Genomic DNA, 16,944 nt, shown 5'->3' with positions numbered 1-16,944 from the left:
AACAGGTTCAACTACCTTGGGAACCTCTAGGCTAGTGAAAGGTTGTGACCAAAGGTAGAGGAGACAGCATTGTGCATAGTGCAATCATGCCTAATATGTGCAAGGTTCTTCAAGGTTTGATGTGCAAACATACAAAATGGCACCCTTACTAGGGATGCTGCGAGTTTCATGGTGAACACGTTTGGTGGTTGAACTTACCTTGTTCACACACAGCAGTCAGAGTCGAGCTGATCACTCACTTTGTTCAGTTTGTGCTGAGCAGCTGCAAAGGCTTGCCAAACTGGTTTGCTTTGGCTGTTCCCAAAACAGCATGTGCACAAAGATGCTGCCAATTCACACTGGCAACTATAAGAGTCATTAAGGACAACGTAGGTGAATACTAAAAGAGCAGGATTTTATTGAAACACAGTATTTATTAATAACTGACTTATTTGAGTTGTGAGTGATCTAATTGTCTACATAAACCATTTCCTGTTGAGCACAGCAGCTATGCAGCAGGGATGTGTGGGTAAGTAGAATTCAACTGGGCTGCGTGAGCCTGTGCATGCTGTACTACATGGTTAGTAAGGAATACAGTGAAACAATCCGCAAAACACCCATTAACAGAACTCTCGAATTGATCATAAAAAAAAAAATCTCTGTTCACAACTGGTGAACAGGCAGTGAGCCAAACTGGCGCGTGTTCATGAATCCCTAATCCTTTCGAACCAATGCCAGGACACTCACAGTAAGTATTTTTGTTCCTACTGCTGCATCTTCTCATAATCCAGCACTTTGCTTCTCCTCCAGAACAGTGAATGGCAGCCATTAATTTGTAGAAGGAAGTGATGGACTCTGGGAAACCATTGGAGCAGGGGTTAAACCTATGCTGTGCACTGGAAACCACAGTTATTGAGAATGAAGCTCGTTCTCATCTGTTTAACCCTGCCCCTTCGTCTGCATAGCCCCGTAATTGGATTCTCTCGTGGTCTTTCTATAGCATCACGCTGGGTTGCGATGAAATCTTTTTGTTTGTTACATGATTGTTATACCTTTTTTCTTATACATTTCACTGTGTACTGAGTGGCAGCAGAACTAAGTTGTTCTTTTCAGCTATCTAGCAAGTTCCGGTATGTCCTGGTAAATAAAGATGGCTTCAAAAGGAGGCTAGACAGATAGGTCCATTGATGCCTACTAGCAACAGTGAATAAAAGGAGCCTCCACATTCAGAGGCAGCAAACCCCTGAATGTTGATGTTAAGAGGCAGCATTAGGAAAACGTCTTGGCCTTTACTGCCCTGCTCGCAACTCTTCCAGGGCAACTGGTTGGCTGCTGGACTAGATGGAACCCTGTTCTAATCCAGTAGGCTCTACTTATGTTCTTATGTCTTCTTCTGGAGACACATCCCATAATCACAGCCGCTGGGGTTCCGTCACAGTTCAGTTACGCCTGCTTCTTCCCCATTAAAAACATGAACAAATATTGCCAGTTTTAATTTATAGATGCAGCACGAGCTCCTAAATTGCTACAGTGTTTCAACCAGTCTTGTTCATCAAACGCAAAAATAATTTAGCAACTCCTTAATTAATTCCTAATTGACATCCTTGGGTCATTACACCAACACTTTCATTTGGCTGGATACCAACAGGCAGTGGCCTAGGGGCTATCTGGCTTATGAGCATTCTCTCTGGATGTCCAATAAAACTTTTCCTTTCAAAAGTAAATTTTGTAGCAGCGGTTGCTGCCAGTTATTAAACTGATTAACATCCTGAAACTGAACATTTTTTTCCCTTTAAGGGCCACCCCAACCTCAAAAGGAAGTCATTTCCCAAAAATAAGAGTGCTAGTCTGGCAGAATGCAGACTGCGTAAGAAGGGCCCGAATTGACCAGCCTCCCGTGTTTACGGCCATGGTGTTCCCATGTGTGTCTTTGCTGTTCTGGACTGCACAGTGGGAGTATATAAGAAAGGAGCCTCAGCCCCTGACTGAGAAGACTGGTTCCACAGAGAACAAAGCCATTACCACCTGCTCTGCTCCCTTCTCCTCCCTGTAGATTAGTCTGTAGTTTTGTTATGTAACTGAGATGTTACAGAACTTGATGGTTTTGCTGTTTTGGGATGTTTTTTGACACTGTAAGCCACTTTGAAATGGAGTCAAGGAGAACAATGCAAGCTGTTCTGAATCCCCATTGGAGAGAAACGTGGCAATGAAGCAACTACATAAAGATGAGGTCACGCCTAGTGGCGGTGGGATAATTTTGGAGGGATCAGGTCCAGATAGACAGGAATTTGTGCTCCATGGGCATGGACTGAAGATACTTCACATGTTCTGCACATCCTGCATTGGGCAGGGGGTTGGACTAGAAGGTCTGTATGGCCCCTTCCAACTCTTCTGTGATTCTGTGAAAATCCAACATACTGATTGATTGGTGCTCTGTGCCGGAATGATCAAAAACCTGAACAGGCCTCTGGACTGGCAAAAAGACATGCCAGACCAACCAAAGAATCCTGGGTGCTGCTTCTCTTCCCCACCATTCCCATTCACTTGGCTGTTCTCTAGGCTACAGGAAGAGGCAAGGAGCAGCAAGTGTGGCAAGGAGGAAAAGCACAGCAGCAACAGCAGCTGTCGCTTGCACCATCCTTCCCTCCCTTTGGGTGGCAACAGATTGAACCCGACTGGCAAGTAAGCTGGTGGCCAGCTGCTTCTGCAGGAGAAGTCCTACTCACCCCTCACTTGCCCACTTGCACCATCAAGAGGGATGAAGCGAACAGCACGTGAACAGCAGTGGAATGGAGTAAGAAAAGAGGATCAGACAGATTCATGGAGGAATGGTCCATCAATGGCTGCTACCTAGGATGATTGCAGGGAAACCTTCATGTCCAGAGGCAGCAAACCTCTGGAAACCAGTGTTAGGAAGCAACAGCAAGGAAAGGCCTTGGCCCTTCAAGGCAACCTGATGCTGGGCGAGATGAGCTGATGGTCCGATCCAGCAGGGCTCTTATGTTCTTAAAACCAGCAATCGCCATTAGCTAGCCCTATCAATAGGGAGAGTAACTGGGCAACAGAAATGAGAAAGTAGGTCCAACTGAGTCTTCCTTAAGGGCTTTGGTGGTGGAGAGGGCCCTCGAGTCATAGCTGACTTATGGAGACTCCTGGCAGGGTTTTCATGGCAAGAGATTAACCTTAAGGGTCGTAAGCACCATCAAAACCTGGGGCTGGCACTGGACAGCACACAGCCTCCAAATTCCAACATGAGAACTGTAATGTTGCATATTGCTTCAAGCCCATAACATCCCATTTAGGTTCTGCTCTCAAGAACCCAGAACACTTAAAAGGATTATTTTATGAATCTCTCAGTGATCCGGCTATTAACAAGGAATAAAATGCTACTTTTCTGTGCTTAGTAATGTGCACAAAACACGGAGGGAGGGGGAAATCTGTTATACGAACACCTGGCAGAAGAATAACCCAGGGACCTTAATTATTTCACTGGCATTTCACACTGCCAGCTCATTATACTGTGTTATTAAATAGCCACAGTGCCACAACATTAAACTTTAAACCAGGAAAAAACTCCAGATCTATTTAATATTTTTATTATTTTTTCTAAATGGCACGCAGAGCAATAAAAAGTTTATCAAAAGTTCTACCATGGCTACAAATTCCATGCACTGATGCACATACAGATTTAAATAGGATTTACGTTGCAGTTTCATGCAAACTGACTTAGGGAGAAGTTGCATTGTGTTTATATCCCAATAAAAATGCCCAACCCAAAACGGCCAGAAGGGTTTCTGGTTAACAGGTTTTCCTGCTATGTGGCTGAACTGTGGCAGAGCTTGGTGACCACTGATTGCAGTGGTTGACCTGACTCTGTGGCCTAGCTAAAGGAATTAATCTTCCTGTTGTTGTGGGTTGTTTTTACTGTTATAAGCAGCAATAGGGAAAGATGGCTTAACTTTTTCCCAGGGAAAATAACTCCTTCCCAAGTTGCAGCTTGTACTCATGGGGGAAATATACAAGGACCTTATAGTACCTTTTAGGTTTTCCCACACAATAGGAAAGCTGCTGCAGAAAGCTACACTGCGAAAAAGCATGGAGGGGTTATATTTCAGCAGCACCATAGCACTAATCCAATGCAACAGCTCCACAGAACAAAACACTGCTTTATTTATTTTATTTAGGTCATCTCCATGTGTCCTTAAAAGGACGGCCCACTCAACGAACACTGCTGGCTTTTCTCCTTTCCTCTACATATCTCTGATTTCAAAACGGTAGCAGGCTGCTTGGATTCCATTTTTTTCAGTGTCCTTTGGGGGAACTTGGGAAATGCATTCTCAGCAAAAGGCGCCAAAAACCCGAAGCCAAACAGCCTGCCACCGTTTTGAAATCAGAGGTGTAAAGTGAAGGAGAAAAGCTGGCAGCATTCAGTGAGTGAGCTGTCCCTTTAAGGATGTGCGCAAATGGCCTTACTTCACTAATACCCCCACCTTTCCCTCAAATGGGAACCCAAAGTGATGTAAAAATCTGCCAAGACTCTTCCCAAAAGTCTTCTTTGGTTTAGAAAAGCTTTATTGGGAATTTCTAGTATCATGATCTTATTACGAGCAAAATTGTCAGGAATGAGGCACATTCAGATTTCAGAAGCATGTAACATTCACAAACCAATCCTTCCCCTCCTTTCCATAAACATCCAAGTTCAAGGTTCTTTCCCAGCTACTGGGAACTAGCATAGTTTTAAGAGAGAGAACGTCAGACAGGATCCATGTCCTGGGAGACTTGAGAGTCCCAGCTGCAACAGATCAACATAACATCACAACTCCCAGCTATCCCCACCCCCACCCCCCAAATATAATAATGCTGCCATTATCTTGACAGTGATCTACATCATTCTCCTTTGCTCCATTTTATCCTCACAGAAACCTGTGAGATAGGTTAGGCTGAGAAGGTGTGACTGGTCCAAAGTAGGGTTGCTAGGCCCTCCGAGGCTGAAAATGGGGGACGGGGAGTCCTTAGGGGAGGCGCACCAGCAAGGTCTTACCTCATGTGTGTGCACTCCAGATTGCACCCACGTCATGCCAGGAATGGCATTAAGGAATTTAAAACAGGAAGACTAGTAAAGACCAGAGACCCCTGTCCCCAGAGAGCCAGAGCCAGCAAGCATAGGGAATGTGAGACCTTAACTACCTTAACTATAGTTCTGCAGTTGCATATTAAGCATGAGGCAGCTTTGAATGTTCCTGTCTGTTTAACAGCCAGATGACAGGGAGCAGGGCTTTTTTTCAGGGGAAACGCGGGGGAACGGAGTTCCGGAACCTCTTGAAAATGGTCACATGGCTGGTGGCCCCGCCCCCTGATCTTCAGACAGAGGAGAGTTTAGATTGCCCTCCGCGCCGCTAGCAATCTAAACTCCCCTCTGTCTGGAGATCAGGGGGCGGGGCCACCAGCCATGTGACCATTTTCTCTGAGGGGAACCCACTGAGTTCCACCACCACTTTTCCCAGAAAAAAAGCCCTGACAGGGAGAAAAATCAGGTCCAACTCTGCTTGGTTTTGTACTATGTTGATTCAGGGAAGGAAGGAATGTAATCTCCCAACATCCTGTGACGAAGAGAGTTCTCTTTCTAGGAAATCAGGCCAATGGGTAAGTTGAATTTGTTCTTCAGCAATATTTCTTCAAGGAACCTTGGTTTTGTTCTTAGGTGCCACGTTGCTAGAATTCCTTTTCTCCCTATCATTGTTCCTGGCTCCTAAGTCAAAACAGCCTGTATCTGAACACCAAACTGTTGCTAACTTTATTTTAACTTTCTTTAGGCTGGGAGTGGAGGGAAGCTTTTTGCTTCACTTTGGCTCATCAAAGATTATGTAGTCGGAACATTGTGCAACTGAAGTCCGCCCTTATAAATACCGTTTGTTCTAATTATCTTTCCTTTCATTACCGAAGATTAAGCTCCTCATTTGTATAATATACACCAGTCAAAAATCAATGCTTTGATTAAATGTGAGATATTTAATTAGGAGAGGGGGGGAACCCTGAACAAACAAGGTTAAATTAATGCTACTCCTTTGTACAAACACTCGATGAGTTTCTCTCATATAAAAAACAGTAACCTGCCTGTCATGATTACTCTTTTAGCGCATTAGCAGCATTTAAGCTTCTAATTTATGTAGTGTAATAAACAGGCACCCCCTAAGGCGGATCATGTCTGTTATATCAGGCTGTTTTAAGTATTTCAGTATTGACAGACTGTGAGAAGCTCTAAAAGACTTCAAGTAAATATTTAGCACTTCCACCAAACAGCATTTTTTCACATTCAAAGTACTTTACAAACATAGCTCATTAATTCCCCTCAACAGCCTTGCAAAACAGGTGAACATAACAAGGGGATTTGTTTGAAAGTTACTGAGAAACTATACAAAAGCCATCTGAAGGGGTTTCTATTTGGAAGCAGGAACTCCTCCAACGCTGGGCTAGTATGCCATGTTCACTGGCCTCTTCTGATCACCGCCTTTTCGCTGTTCGCCCACCCAGGATTACCCATGATAGCTTCTAGAGCCCATTTCTTTTGCAGAGAGGCCCACACTTCATGGAAAAGGTTCCCTGGAGTAGAACGTCCATTGAGGTATTTCAAAGAGGCCATAAAACTATTCTATTTACAAGGCCATGGATGAATTGCGCTGCAAACATTTTGTAAAGTTATTTTTTTAATGTTTGTTTTGACTGTGCTCTGTTTTAATTAAATGCACTGTTATGAAATGAAGCTGCCTTGAGCTACAAGGAAAGGAAGGACACAAACACTCCAATAAATAAATAAATCCTTTGTGTGAACCCAATTACTCAGTGGCAGACAACTTCTCTGCATCCAGAAGAATCCAGGCTCACTCCTCAGGCATCTCCACTTATAAGGTCTTAGACATGAGGTGTGAGAAAGGTGCTTTCTTCACTAGAGATCCAGAAAAGCTACTGACTCTCAAAGGAGACAATGCTGAGCCAGATAAGCAAACCCTCAGCACAAGGCACCCTAATGGAGATGTCATGACTAGACATGGCCACGAACAGAAAAAAAAACCCGAACATGGTGTTCGTTGTTCGTTGCCATTCACGAACAATGAACAACGAACATTGACGGACATGACGTGTTCCCAAACATGTTCGTTGTTCATGGGGGCCAGCAGGCTCTCCTCCAGCCATCAAGATCCCTACCACACCATTCCCAGAAACCCTACCTGAGCAGGCAGCAGGAAATGTACCAATAATAAATAATAGCTTGGCCCCAGAGCCTGGCAGCAGCCCTGGAACCTGAAGGGGTAGATCCCTACCACACCACACACAAAGAAAATTCAAGTTCCAATGCACTCTCCCTGTCTCTCTCTCTCAGAATGCCAACAGCAACTGTCTCTCCCTCACTGTCTGCAAAAGCAGAGCTGGGAGCCCCCTGCCCCCTGCTCTTTGCTTCCTTGTAACAAATTTGGAGCTCCACACTTGAAAGGAAGACCTGCTTATCAAGCTAAATTGCAACAGCAGGAGTTCAGACATAGTTCAGGCAGTCCTTGCCTACGGTTGCCAAGGGAATTGATTGCAGGTGCCAGACTGTCTGGCTTGCCGAACAGCAAGGAAGGAGGCTTACAGCGAACACCTGTTCATTTAGAGTTCGTTTAGAATGGGCCTCCCGAACAGCTTGTTCGCGAACAGCTGATTGGGCTGTTTGTAGCTTTTTAAAGTTCATATTGTTGTTCATGCCCATCTCTAGTCATGACTCCATAGTAGAGAGCATGTCTTGCATGCTGAAAGCCTCAGGTTAATTTCTGGTATCTCTCTGAAAGAATTTAAGGCTATAGGTTGATGAGGAAGCCCTTTATCTGCCTGAGTCCCTGAAGAGATACTTGCCAGTTTAAGTAAATAATGCTAGATAGTCTGGCAGGTACTGGGGATGCCACAGATCTCACAGTGAACATGTTCAGCAGATATCTATACCATGTTCAATTCAGGAGCTGAACCTTTGATCTGTTCATCTCACTGTGGTTCTCCTTAAACAACTGATGACCAGCTTTGCAGCTGCGCAGTAGCTATCATGTTTCTGCTCTGCAAACTATTTTTGCATTTGTACAGTAGGGGAAATTTATTCTCCCTCAAGGTCACAAAGGTTGAGTTGGGCAATTAAATGATGCAGGAAGAGCACTGCAACTTCCATAAAGCTGTGCTAAAGCACGTTAACACTAAATAGCCTTGATTCAGACTTAAATTAACACAGAAGGGTAAGATTTTAAAAATATATATTTTAAAAAATAAATGTTTGTTTATAGGTATTTTCCATTGTGCACTCTATAGGCATTTTTCACAGGGCTTCCACATAGTAGGCTTCCCTCGTAGTTTGGTGTGTTTTTTTTAAATCAGCAGTTTAATAGCATTATATCAACATTATTCTATACTAAAACATGCATCAGGTTCTCCAAGTTCTCAGCTTTCATTTATTTAAAAAGTTAGTCTCTAGCCTATTTCATTGTTTTTTTCCATATAGCTCTGCAAGAAAAGGGGCTACAGGATTACTTTTTAAATGAAAGCTAATTCAGAGAACCTAGTACATATTTTAATATAATGGTATACAGCTATAATGTTATTAAATCACTGATTTAAAAAAAAGAAAAGCCCTCTGCAGTGGGGAGAGGAAATGGCTACCTGTCAGTTCTAAGGACGGCAGTCCATGGCAGATAGACCCCCAGACCCCTCGCAGCAAGCATTCCAGGGCAGTGGTTGAAAAGGTCTTTATTCAGAGATCCATTACGTTCATGGGTACATCCACAGATGGGAAAGGTTGGCAGGAATGAGTATACAAGCATATGCACTATTGATATAAGGAGCACTATTCCCCCCCTCCCTTTGAGCAGTTAGCATTTAGGCGCGAAAATCCTAAAAAGTTCCATGAGAACACAATAACTTAGTCTGGACAGAGAAAGGCAGAAGATTACAAGGAATCAAAAAACCCTCTTTCCCCTGTGAAGCGTTACATTACAGCTGCAAGGCCACTGAGCATACTTTCAGAGATAACAGTTGCTTGTTCTGGGAGTAAGGCACTTTCATTTTCAAGCAGGTCCACTCTGGTACTTGATTATGTGACTACAGTACAAAGCACAATCATATGAACAAAACACAATCATATGAGCAATGCATGAGATTAATATATTAGATCAGAGAAACATAAATGGCATGGATGGCTGCAGACATGACACTACCATGAGGTAAAGGGTTGCTGTGTGGGCAGGACCAAGAACATCCAATCTTTTCCACCCACAGAGCAGCCACCTGGCTTTCTGTGATCTCTCCCCAGACTTCGGGGGAAAACAGAGTTCAGAAAGATTCGGGGAAAGCCAGGGAAACCTCAGAAGGCGCACAGATGTACCTCGATGCTGTGAGGAAGCAGGAAAAAAAACCCACTTCCCAAAAGCAGTGAATTTGGGGGCAGTGTGATGTAGTGGTTAGGGTGAAAGACTAAGATCTGGGAGACCCAGAGCTGAATCCCCACTTTTCCATAGAAGCCTGCTGGGTGACTTTTGGCCAGTCACACAACCTCAGCCTAATCATGGTTGTTGTGAAGATAAAATGGAGGACAGGAGAGCGATTTAAGCCACTTGGGGTCCCCATTAGGGATAAAGGTGGGGTATAAACGAAGTAAATATCTAAATAAATAACCCATGCAGAAACACCCATTATCACTGTCTGATCAATTGATCTGCAGCGCTCTTATTCTTTCATAGTTTCATACAGGGCTCATTTCGAGGGGGAACGTGAAGGAACACAGTTCTGGCAGTTCCCCAAAGAGGTCACATGTCAGGTGGTCCCACCCACCAGACTCTCAGCCATTTTGGGCCTCTTTTGGCCTGGATCGGGGACAAAATGGCCAGGATCAGGCCTCTGATGGGTGGTGGATCACTCTCCCGCTCAGCAGTGGCCCGATCCTGACCATTTTGGGCCCCTTTTCGGCCATTTTCAGCTCCTTTTTGCCATTTTGGGCCCAATTTCGGCCCTGAATGGTCAGGATTGGGTCCAAAACAGCCAGGATAGGTGATGTCAGGGGGTGTGGCATATGCAAATCAGTTATGCTAATGACACACTTCCGGTGATGTCAAGGGGCATGACATATGCTAATGAGTTATGCTAATAAGTTATGCTAATGAGTTCCTCCAGCTCTTTTTCTATGAAATGACCCCTGGTTTCATAACTTAAGTAAATGTTGCAGAGCACCAGTGCAGAACATAAGAACTTAAGACGAGCCATGCTGGAGCACTTTGTTCACACAGTGGCCAACCAGCTGCTTCTAGGAAGCCCACAAGTAGAATGACTGCAATAGCATCCTCCTACCAGTGCACCCCAGGAACGGATCTAAAGAAGAACTGGAGGGAGCAGGCATCCATCATGACTAGTAGCCACACAAATGGGGGCTAATATTGGTGGAGGGGCTGACTTAGCTTTGTTAGTCAGAGAAAACAGAAAGGGCTAGCTCAGAAATCTCTTTTAATACACAGTCATTCAAGAGGCATCCAACATAGTTTGAGGTGCCATGGCTTTTCATCAGGTAATTCTCAATAGTCCTGGGAGTCGTGTGTGTTCCTCCTCTTGGCTCAATTTAGTGACAGACTTAATCCCGGTTTTGTCTGGTGACATTTGGCTTAATGTTATGAGGAGTTGCCTGCTTTAATCTTCTTTGCAAAATATACATTCATATTTTATAGCAATTAAATTATGTTGCAGTCTGCTTTTGAAATATTTCTTGGCTTTGGGTCCTGTAAACTGATTTTAGGTAAATCTGTCCCGTATGTTACATTTAATCACAGATAAGAACCCCAGTTTATGAGGAATAAACAAATTCACCAAGGCTTTATGTCAAATTGGAGCTAATCAAACCATTTGTGTGCAAGAGGAGAGAGGCTGGAGAAGGGAGGAGCAACGGGCATGTATCAACACGGCGATAAACTATGTTAGTGCCCAATCAGAGCATAATTGCAGCCTCTAGAGACATTTAAATGCAGGCATTATCTCCTGTCAACATAAACAAGCAATTCCAGGGTATTTCAAGCATGCCTTGTTGTCAAATATCTTAGTTTATCAAATGAACCAATATGTTTCTCAAAAAATTGTTAACACAGCCCATCAGAGATTAGACCAATTTGGCACCCATTGGATTCTAAAGGTTCATTGTGGGTTGCAACAATCTAAAAAATCTCTAGCTGCCTCTTTTGAGACAGCTGCAACCCCTCTCTCATATTCCTATGTTGTAATCCTACGGGGCACAGTAAATTTGTATATACATGTAGATTAACGCTGTAAAGCAACAAATACTAGTTATTCATTGTTTATGAGGCACTTGTGCTCAAATATCTTGTCGTTTGGAAAGAATCTAGTTTACGCAGGACTTTAAACCAAAGGTGGCAACTGCATAAGAATTAAATGAGGGTGAGAGAGAAAAAGTTCATATAAAGACATTAATGGAGGAAGTGAGAGGAAAAGGTAAAACACCATGCCAACATACACACAAAACAGAGCAACATTAACATCTGTAGAAGAAGAGAACTGTGGTTCTCGAAAGCTTATGCTACAGTAAAGTTGGTTCGTCTTAAAGATGCTACTGGACTATGGTTGTTGTGGGTTTTCCGGGCTGTATTGCCGTGGTCTTGGCATTGTAGTTCCTGACGTTTCGCCAGCAGCTGTGGCTGGCATCTTCAGAGGTGTAGCACCAAAAGACAGAGATCTCTCAGTGTCACTGAGAGATCTCTGTCTTTTGGTGCTACACCTCTGAAGATGCCAGCCACAGCTGCTGGCGAAACGTCAGGAACTACAATGCCAAGATCACGGCAATACAGCCCGGAAAACCCACAACAACCATCGTTCTCCGGCCATGAAAGCCTTCGACAATGCTACTGGACTCTTTTCTATTTTTGCTACTACAGACTAACACGGCTGACTCCTCTGGATCTATATGAACATCTGTGACAGCTCTTCAACAGCGACCCTGGAGACACTACACATTAAAAGCATCTGGAAAACCAATGAGCCTCCAGTCACCACGCAACTGGGATTATTCCACATCTGCGAATGAGATTCTACCATTTGACAATCGGCCTCATGAAGTCAACCATAGGAAGACAGTGCGGAAACCAAACATAACATTCTTACAAATGTTCTTCAGCAAGAAATCAGTATCTGAAGTGGAGAGATCACTTTCTCGCAAGTTTCTTGAAGGCAACAGAACCATTAAATGGCTAAATGCGTAATCTGCTCTCGTAAGGAGCATCTTTACCAGCCACTTCCTAAAAAGCGCAGTTAGCAAATTCCTTTTCATGAAAAGCCCTTCAATGTCACATATTTGCCTAACTCACCAGAACGACAATGGTGCTGCTCTTCGAGGAATTCCAAGTCAAGCATGAGGTCATCCTCGTCCAGGTCGCAGGAGCCCAAGTTATTCAAAACGTCCTGTAATACGTGAACAAGGGAAGAATATAGGACTGAAGATGAATATAAAAGAGGGTCAGTGTATGCAAGCAGCAAACAAAATGAGCTGAACAGATAAGGATCAGTGGAGTTTTTTAATTAAAAATTGTATATATTAGTACAAAACAAAACAAAAAAAGAAACAAGAAAAACAATGGCAACAAAAACAGTGTTGACAAATCTATACAGAGGTTGCCAAATATCTAAAAATAAGTCCATATGCAATTGCCGTCTATATGCGATACGATCAAATGTTGATACGTTAATAAAATCCTCAGTCCAATGAGTTACAATGGGCTTGGTCTCTCCAGCATTGTAGTATAAGTCTTTTCGTGACCGTAAAGGCATGGAGGGTTGATTGCCATTGACCATCAGTTCGGATAAGGACCAGTGACGACTGTACTTCTGTATCAGGGTACGAAGAAAAGGACAACAAAAACCAAAGCACAGACAGTTTTTATTTTGTTTCTTTAATGTTGTTCAGGAAGCATGCATAGACTTCCCATGGAAACTGTGCGCGAGTCATCAGGCAACATACAACAGTGCAATCCTAAGCAGAGTTATGCTTTTCTAAACCAATTGGCTTAGAAGGATGTAATGATTTAGGTTTGTACAGGAAAACTTTCAAATTAATTAATAGGAGGCTCTAAGAAAAGCACTGATGGATCACAGCTGAAGGTATCGTGTCCAGCATTCTGTTTTCAATAAAGGCCAGCCAGGAAATACAGAGATAAATACACATTGAGGCTCCAGAAAAAATGTCAGCTGGAGCACATGCCTGTGTTTAGGAAAGGGTTTTCTGAGTTGCAGGTTCAAATTCATCTTGTGACACACTGAAAAGGTTACACTCTTTTTCTACTCTGCCTCTATCACATAAAAAAGCAGCTCTTGGGAAGCAAAGTATTTTGGTAGACCAGCATCTCTCTCGAAAGCTTGTTATAGGGAGGGACTGTAACTCTGCATGTGTATTTGTTGTACAAGATCTTAGGTTCCTTCTCCGGTATCCATAGTTATTATTATTTATTTATAGACTACCTCTCTCACAGAGATTCCAGCCGGATTACACAGTGCAAATGAAAATACAATATAATCAACAGCTGGGACATTCACTAAGCAAAGTACAATAAGGAACCACAGTTAGGACATTCATTGAAAGAGATACAGTATGGTAGCAGAAATTTGAAAAGCAAGCATTAAGTTACAGGTAAAGATGAGCTCTTTCTGAAATAAAACACAAAAACAAATATACATGGCATGTTTAGTAGCATCAAAACTCCCTAGAAGGGGCAAGTCTGTATCAGCCGGATGTCTACATCAGCAGCGGCTGGATCCGGGCCCAATTCTGCTCGAATCGGCCTGGATTTGGGCCGAATCAGGCCCTAATCGGGCCACAGCATAATGCAGGAGCACTGCTATGCTCCACAGAGGCTGAATCCAGGCCAATTCAGACATGATTCAGCCCGAATTGCCCCGCATTCAGGCCCAAATCAGGCTGCTGCATAGTGCGAGAGCACTGCCACGCTCCACAGCAGCCCGATTCAGGCAGGAGCGCTCCCAGGGTGGGCTGTGACCTGCGTGATGACATCACTTCCCAGTAGCATCGAAACTCCCTAGAAGGGGCAAGTCTGTATCAGCCGGATTTTATTTCTTTATTTAGAAAATTCCTATGCTACCTCTCCAAAGAACCTGTCCAACACAGCAAGAGAATTTCAGAAAAGTGGTCCTTACAACTCTTTTAATCAAGGTTACCCCATTAAATAACTCTGCTTTGGTTAGGAGGGAAGCAATGAGGAAGAAATTTCTCATCCAAGTTCCAAAGAAATTCTGGCAGATGAATGCTGACATGTATTTTCTGGTTTTTCTTCTTTAAGTCCCCCCTGCCCCCAGACTTAAACATTGCCTGCAGGAAAACGTTTCAGCAAGAGGTTTAATAAAACTCTCCATTGACTTTGAAATAGCCCCTTAGAAATTTTAAAACACAGCTTTCCTCTTAGCAGGGTCTTTCTTTAGCGCACACATACTTCAAGAGGTACTAGATACACTGCAGAAAAAAGAAGCCAATTCACTGTTGCAGAAGCTGAAGCTTACGTTCAGTTCTGTCTCATCAAAGTATTACAGCATTTCACAGCCTGGTCTTAATCCAGTTGAGTTCAAAGGGGTTTATTTCCTAGTAAGTACACCAAGGATTGCAAATTAAGGCAATCTAAGAATACTTATTACTCGCCCAATACCGCTGTAAATTTCCAAAAGAGTTCTGGTTTAAAGGTTATAAAAATCCTAAGGTAAATAAATATCCCCAGTAGGGCCTTGCTATGAAAGTAAGTAGCATTAATGTCAGCAACTGCACACTGTGTCCCCTCCTCTTCTGGGATTATGGGTAGGGCAAAGGAGTGCAAACTAAAGAGGTGTCTAGTAGGGATGTGCGTTTCGGCTTTCTGAATGCCGAAAGAAAGCCGAAACAAAAGTGTTTTGGCTTCCTTCGGGTTAGCCGAAACATTTCGGAGAAAGCCGAAACGTTTCGGCTTAGCCGAAAGAAAAAAAGCCAAAACGTTTCGGCTTCTTTCGGCTTTTCAATGGGAAAATGCCTCCGTCTTCCCGGACGTCTGGGGGAGGCATTTTCCCACCGAATGAGCCCAAAATTGGTGGGGACCTTCCTCTAACCCCTCTCTAAAAACTCCCCAAGTTTCAGACCGATTGGACTTTGGGGGGGCCATGTTATGCCCCCCCAAAGAAGGTCCCCCTATCCTCCCATAAGAAAGCGAAGGAGCAGCATATTGTTAGCATGCTGCTGCTCATCTTCTTCATTATTTCCTATGGGGAAAAAATGAAGAAGCAGGCTTCCTTTGCCAGGGGTGGCATTTTGCATGCAAAATGCCCCCCAGCCCTCAGGGGCCCTTCTCCCACCCCTCCTCCCACCCCCCACCAAGGCTCAGCCTGCTCCCACTTGGGGGGGCATTTCATGGCCTCCCCAAGTAGCCTCCCCTAAAGTCCACCCCTTACAGCCCCACACAAACCCAATTCCCCCCCAGCTGCCACACACAGACCCAAATCCCCACATTAGCCCCTCACAGACCCAAATCCACCCCCACCTGCCCCACACCCATAACCCCAGGAACAGGCTGGCAAAGGCCAGCCCTCTCCCTTTGTTCCCTATGCTGGGAACTTCTAAACTCTCTTTCCCTGGGCAATTCTGCACAGCCCAGGGGTGCCACAATGGTGGGCACACTCCTGAGTGCCAGCTGGTCCATGTGAAAGAGAACCTGAACCACAGACACCCTCCCTCAAATTCCCTCAAATTCCCCCTACCGAGATGGCTGGTCAGCCAGCCCCATTGTTCCCTATGATGGGAACCAACTGCACAACAAAGAATAAAACACGAACAACACAAAATAAAGTTTTTTTAAAAATTATTTTCTCCCTTTCAAAGTACAAGTAGGCAAAGCATTATGACACATTACACCAGCAGTCCCCCACACAGAAAAATTAACACAACTCACTTAACATCAGAGAATCACAAAACACGATTCCTGTCAAAAACACTTTATTTCTTGAACAGCTTTAGGTTACACAGCAGGGGGGCACACCAAAGGGCATGGAAGCAGTATCTTACACAAAAATAACACAACTCACTTAACATCAGAGAATCACAAAAGCACAATTCCTTTCAAAAACACTTTATTTCTTGAACAGTTTTAGGATACACAGCAGGGGAGCACACCAAAGTTCATGATAGAAGTGTACTACACAAAATAATACAACCCACTTCACCGTTTTTGACAGCAGTTGTGTTTGTGTGATTCTCTGATGTGAAGTGAGTTGTGTTATTTTTATGTAGTACACTGCTTTCATGCCCTGTTGTGCCTTCCTACTGTGTAACCTAAAGCAGTTAAGGAAATAAAGTGCTTTTGACAGCAATATTTTGGGGTGATTCTCTGATGTTAAGTGAGTTGTGTTATTTTTGTGTAAGATACTGCTGCCATGCCCTTTGGTGCGCCCCCCTGCTGTGTATCCTAAAGCTGTTCAAGAAATAAAGTGTTTTTGACAGGAATTGTGCTTTTGTGATTCTCTGATGTTAAGTGAGTTGTGTTATTTTTGTGTAAGATACTGCTGCCATGCCCTTTGGTGTGCCCCCCTGCTGTGTAACCTAAAGCTGTTCAAGAAATAAAGTGTTTTTGACAGGAATCGTGTTTTGTGATTCTCTGATGTTAAGTGAGTTGTGTTAATTTTTCTGTGTGGGGGACTGCTGGTGTAATGTGTCATAATGCTTTGCCTACTTGTACTTTGAAAGGGAGAAAATAATTTTTAAAAAACTTTATTTTGTGTTGTTCGTGTTTTATTCTTTGTTGTGCAGTTGGTTCCCATCATAGGGAACAATGGGGCTGGCTGACCAGCCATCTCTGTAGGTGGTGGGGGAATTTGAGGGAGGGTGTCTGTGGTTCAGGTGCTCTTTCACAGGGACCAGCTGGCACTCAGAAGTGTGCC

The 16,944-nt window shown here is 43.8% G+C and overlaps 1 protein-coding gene across 2 annotated transcripts in view; it reads right to left on the bottom strand.

The window, feature by feature from the left end:
- Nucleotides 1-16,944, bottom strand: part of CCSER1 (coiled-coil serine rich protein 1) — a 628,410-nt gene that overhangs the window by 399,518 nt on the left and 211,948 nt on the right. For both annotated transcript variants that reach the window (XM_054989817.1, XM_054989818.1), the window contains exon 4: nt 12,351-12,444. In XM_054989817.1, coding sequence (XP_054845792.1) covers nt 12,351-12,444 — 94 coding nt within the window. The remainder of the gene's footprint in view (nt 1-12,350; nt 12,445-16,944) is intronic.

The sequence above is a fragment of the Eublepharis macularius genome, chromosome 10 (genome assembly GCF_028583425.1).
Source record: "Eublepharis macularius isolate TG4126 chromosome 10, MPM_Emac_v1.0, whole genome shotgun sequence".
NCBI lineage: Eukaryota > Metazoa > Chordata > Lepidosauria > Squamata > Eublepharidae > Eublepharis > Eublepharis macularius.
Note: the sequence above shows the minus strand (reverse complement) of the source record. Positions and strands in the feature narration are given on the sequence as shown.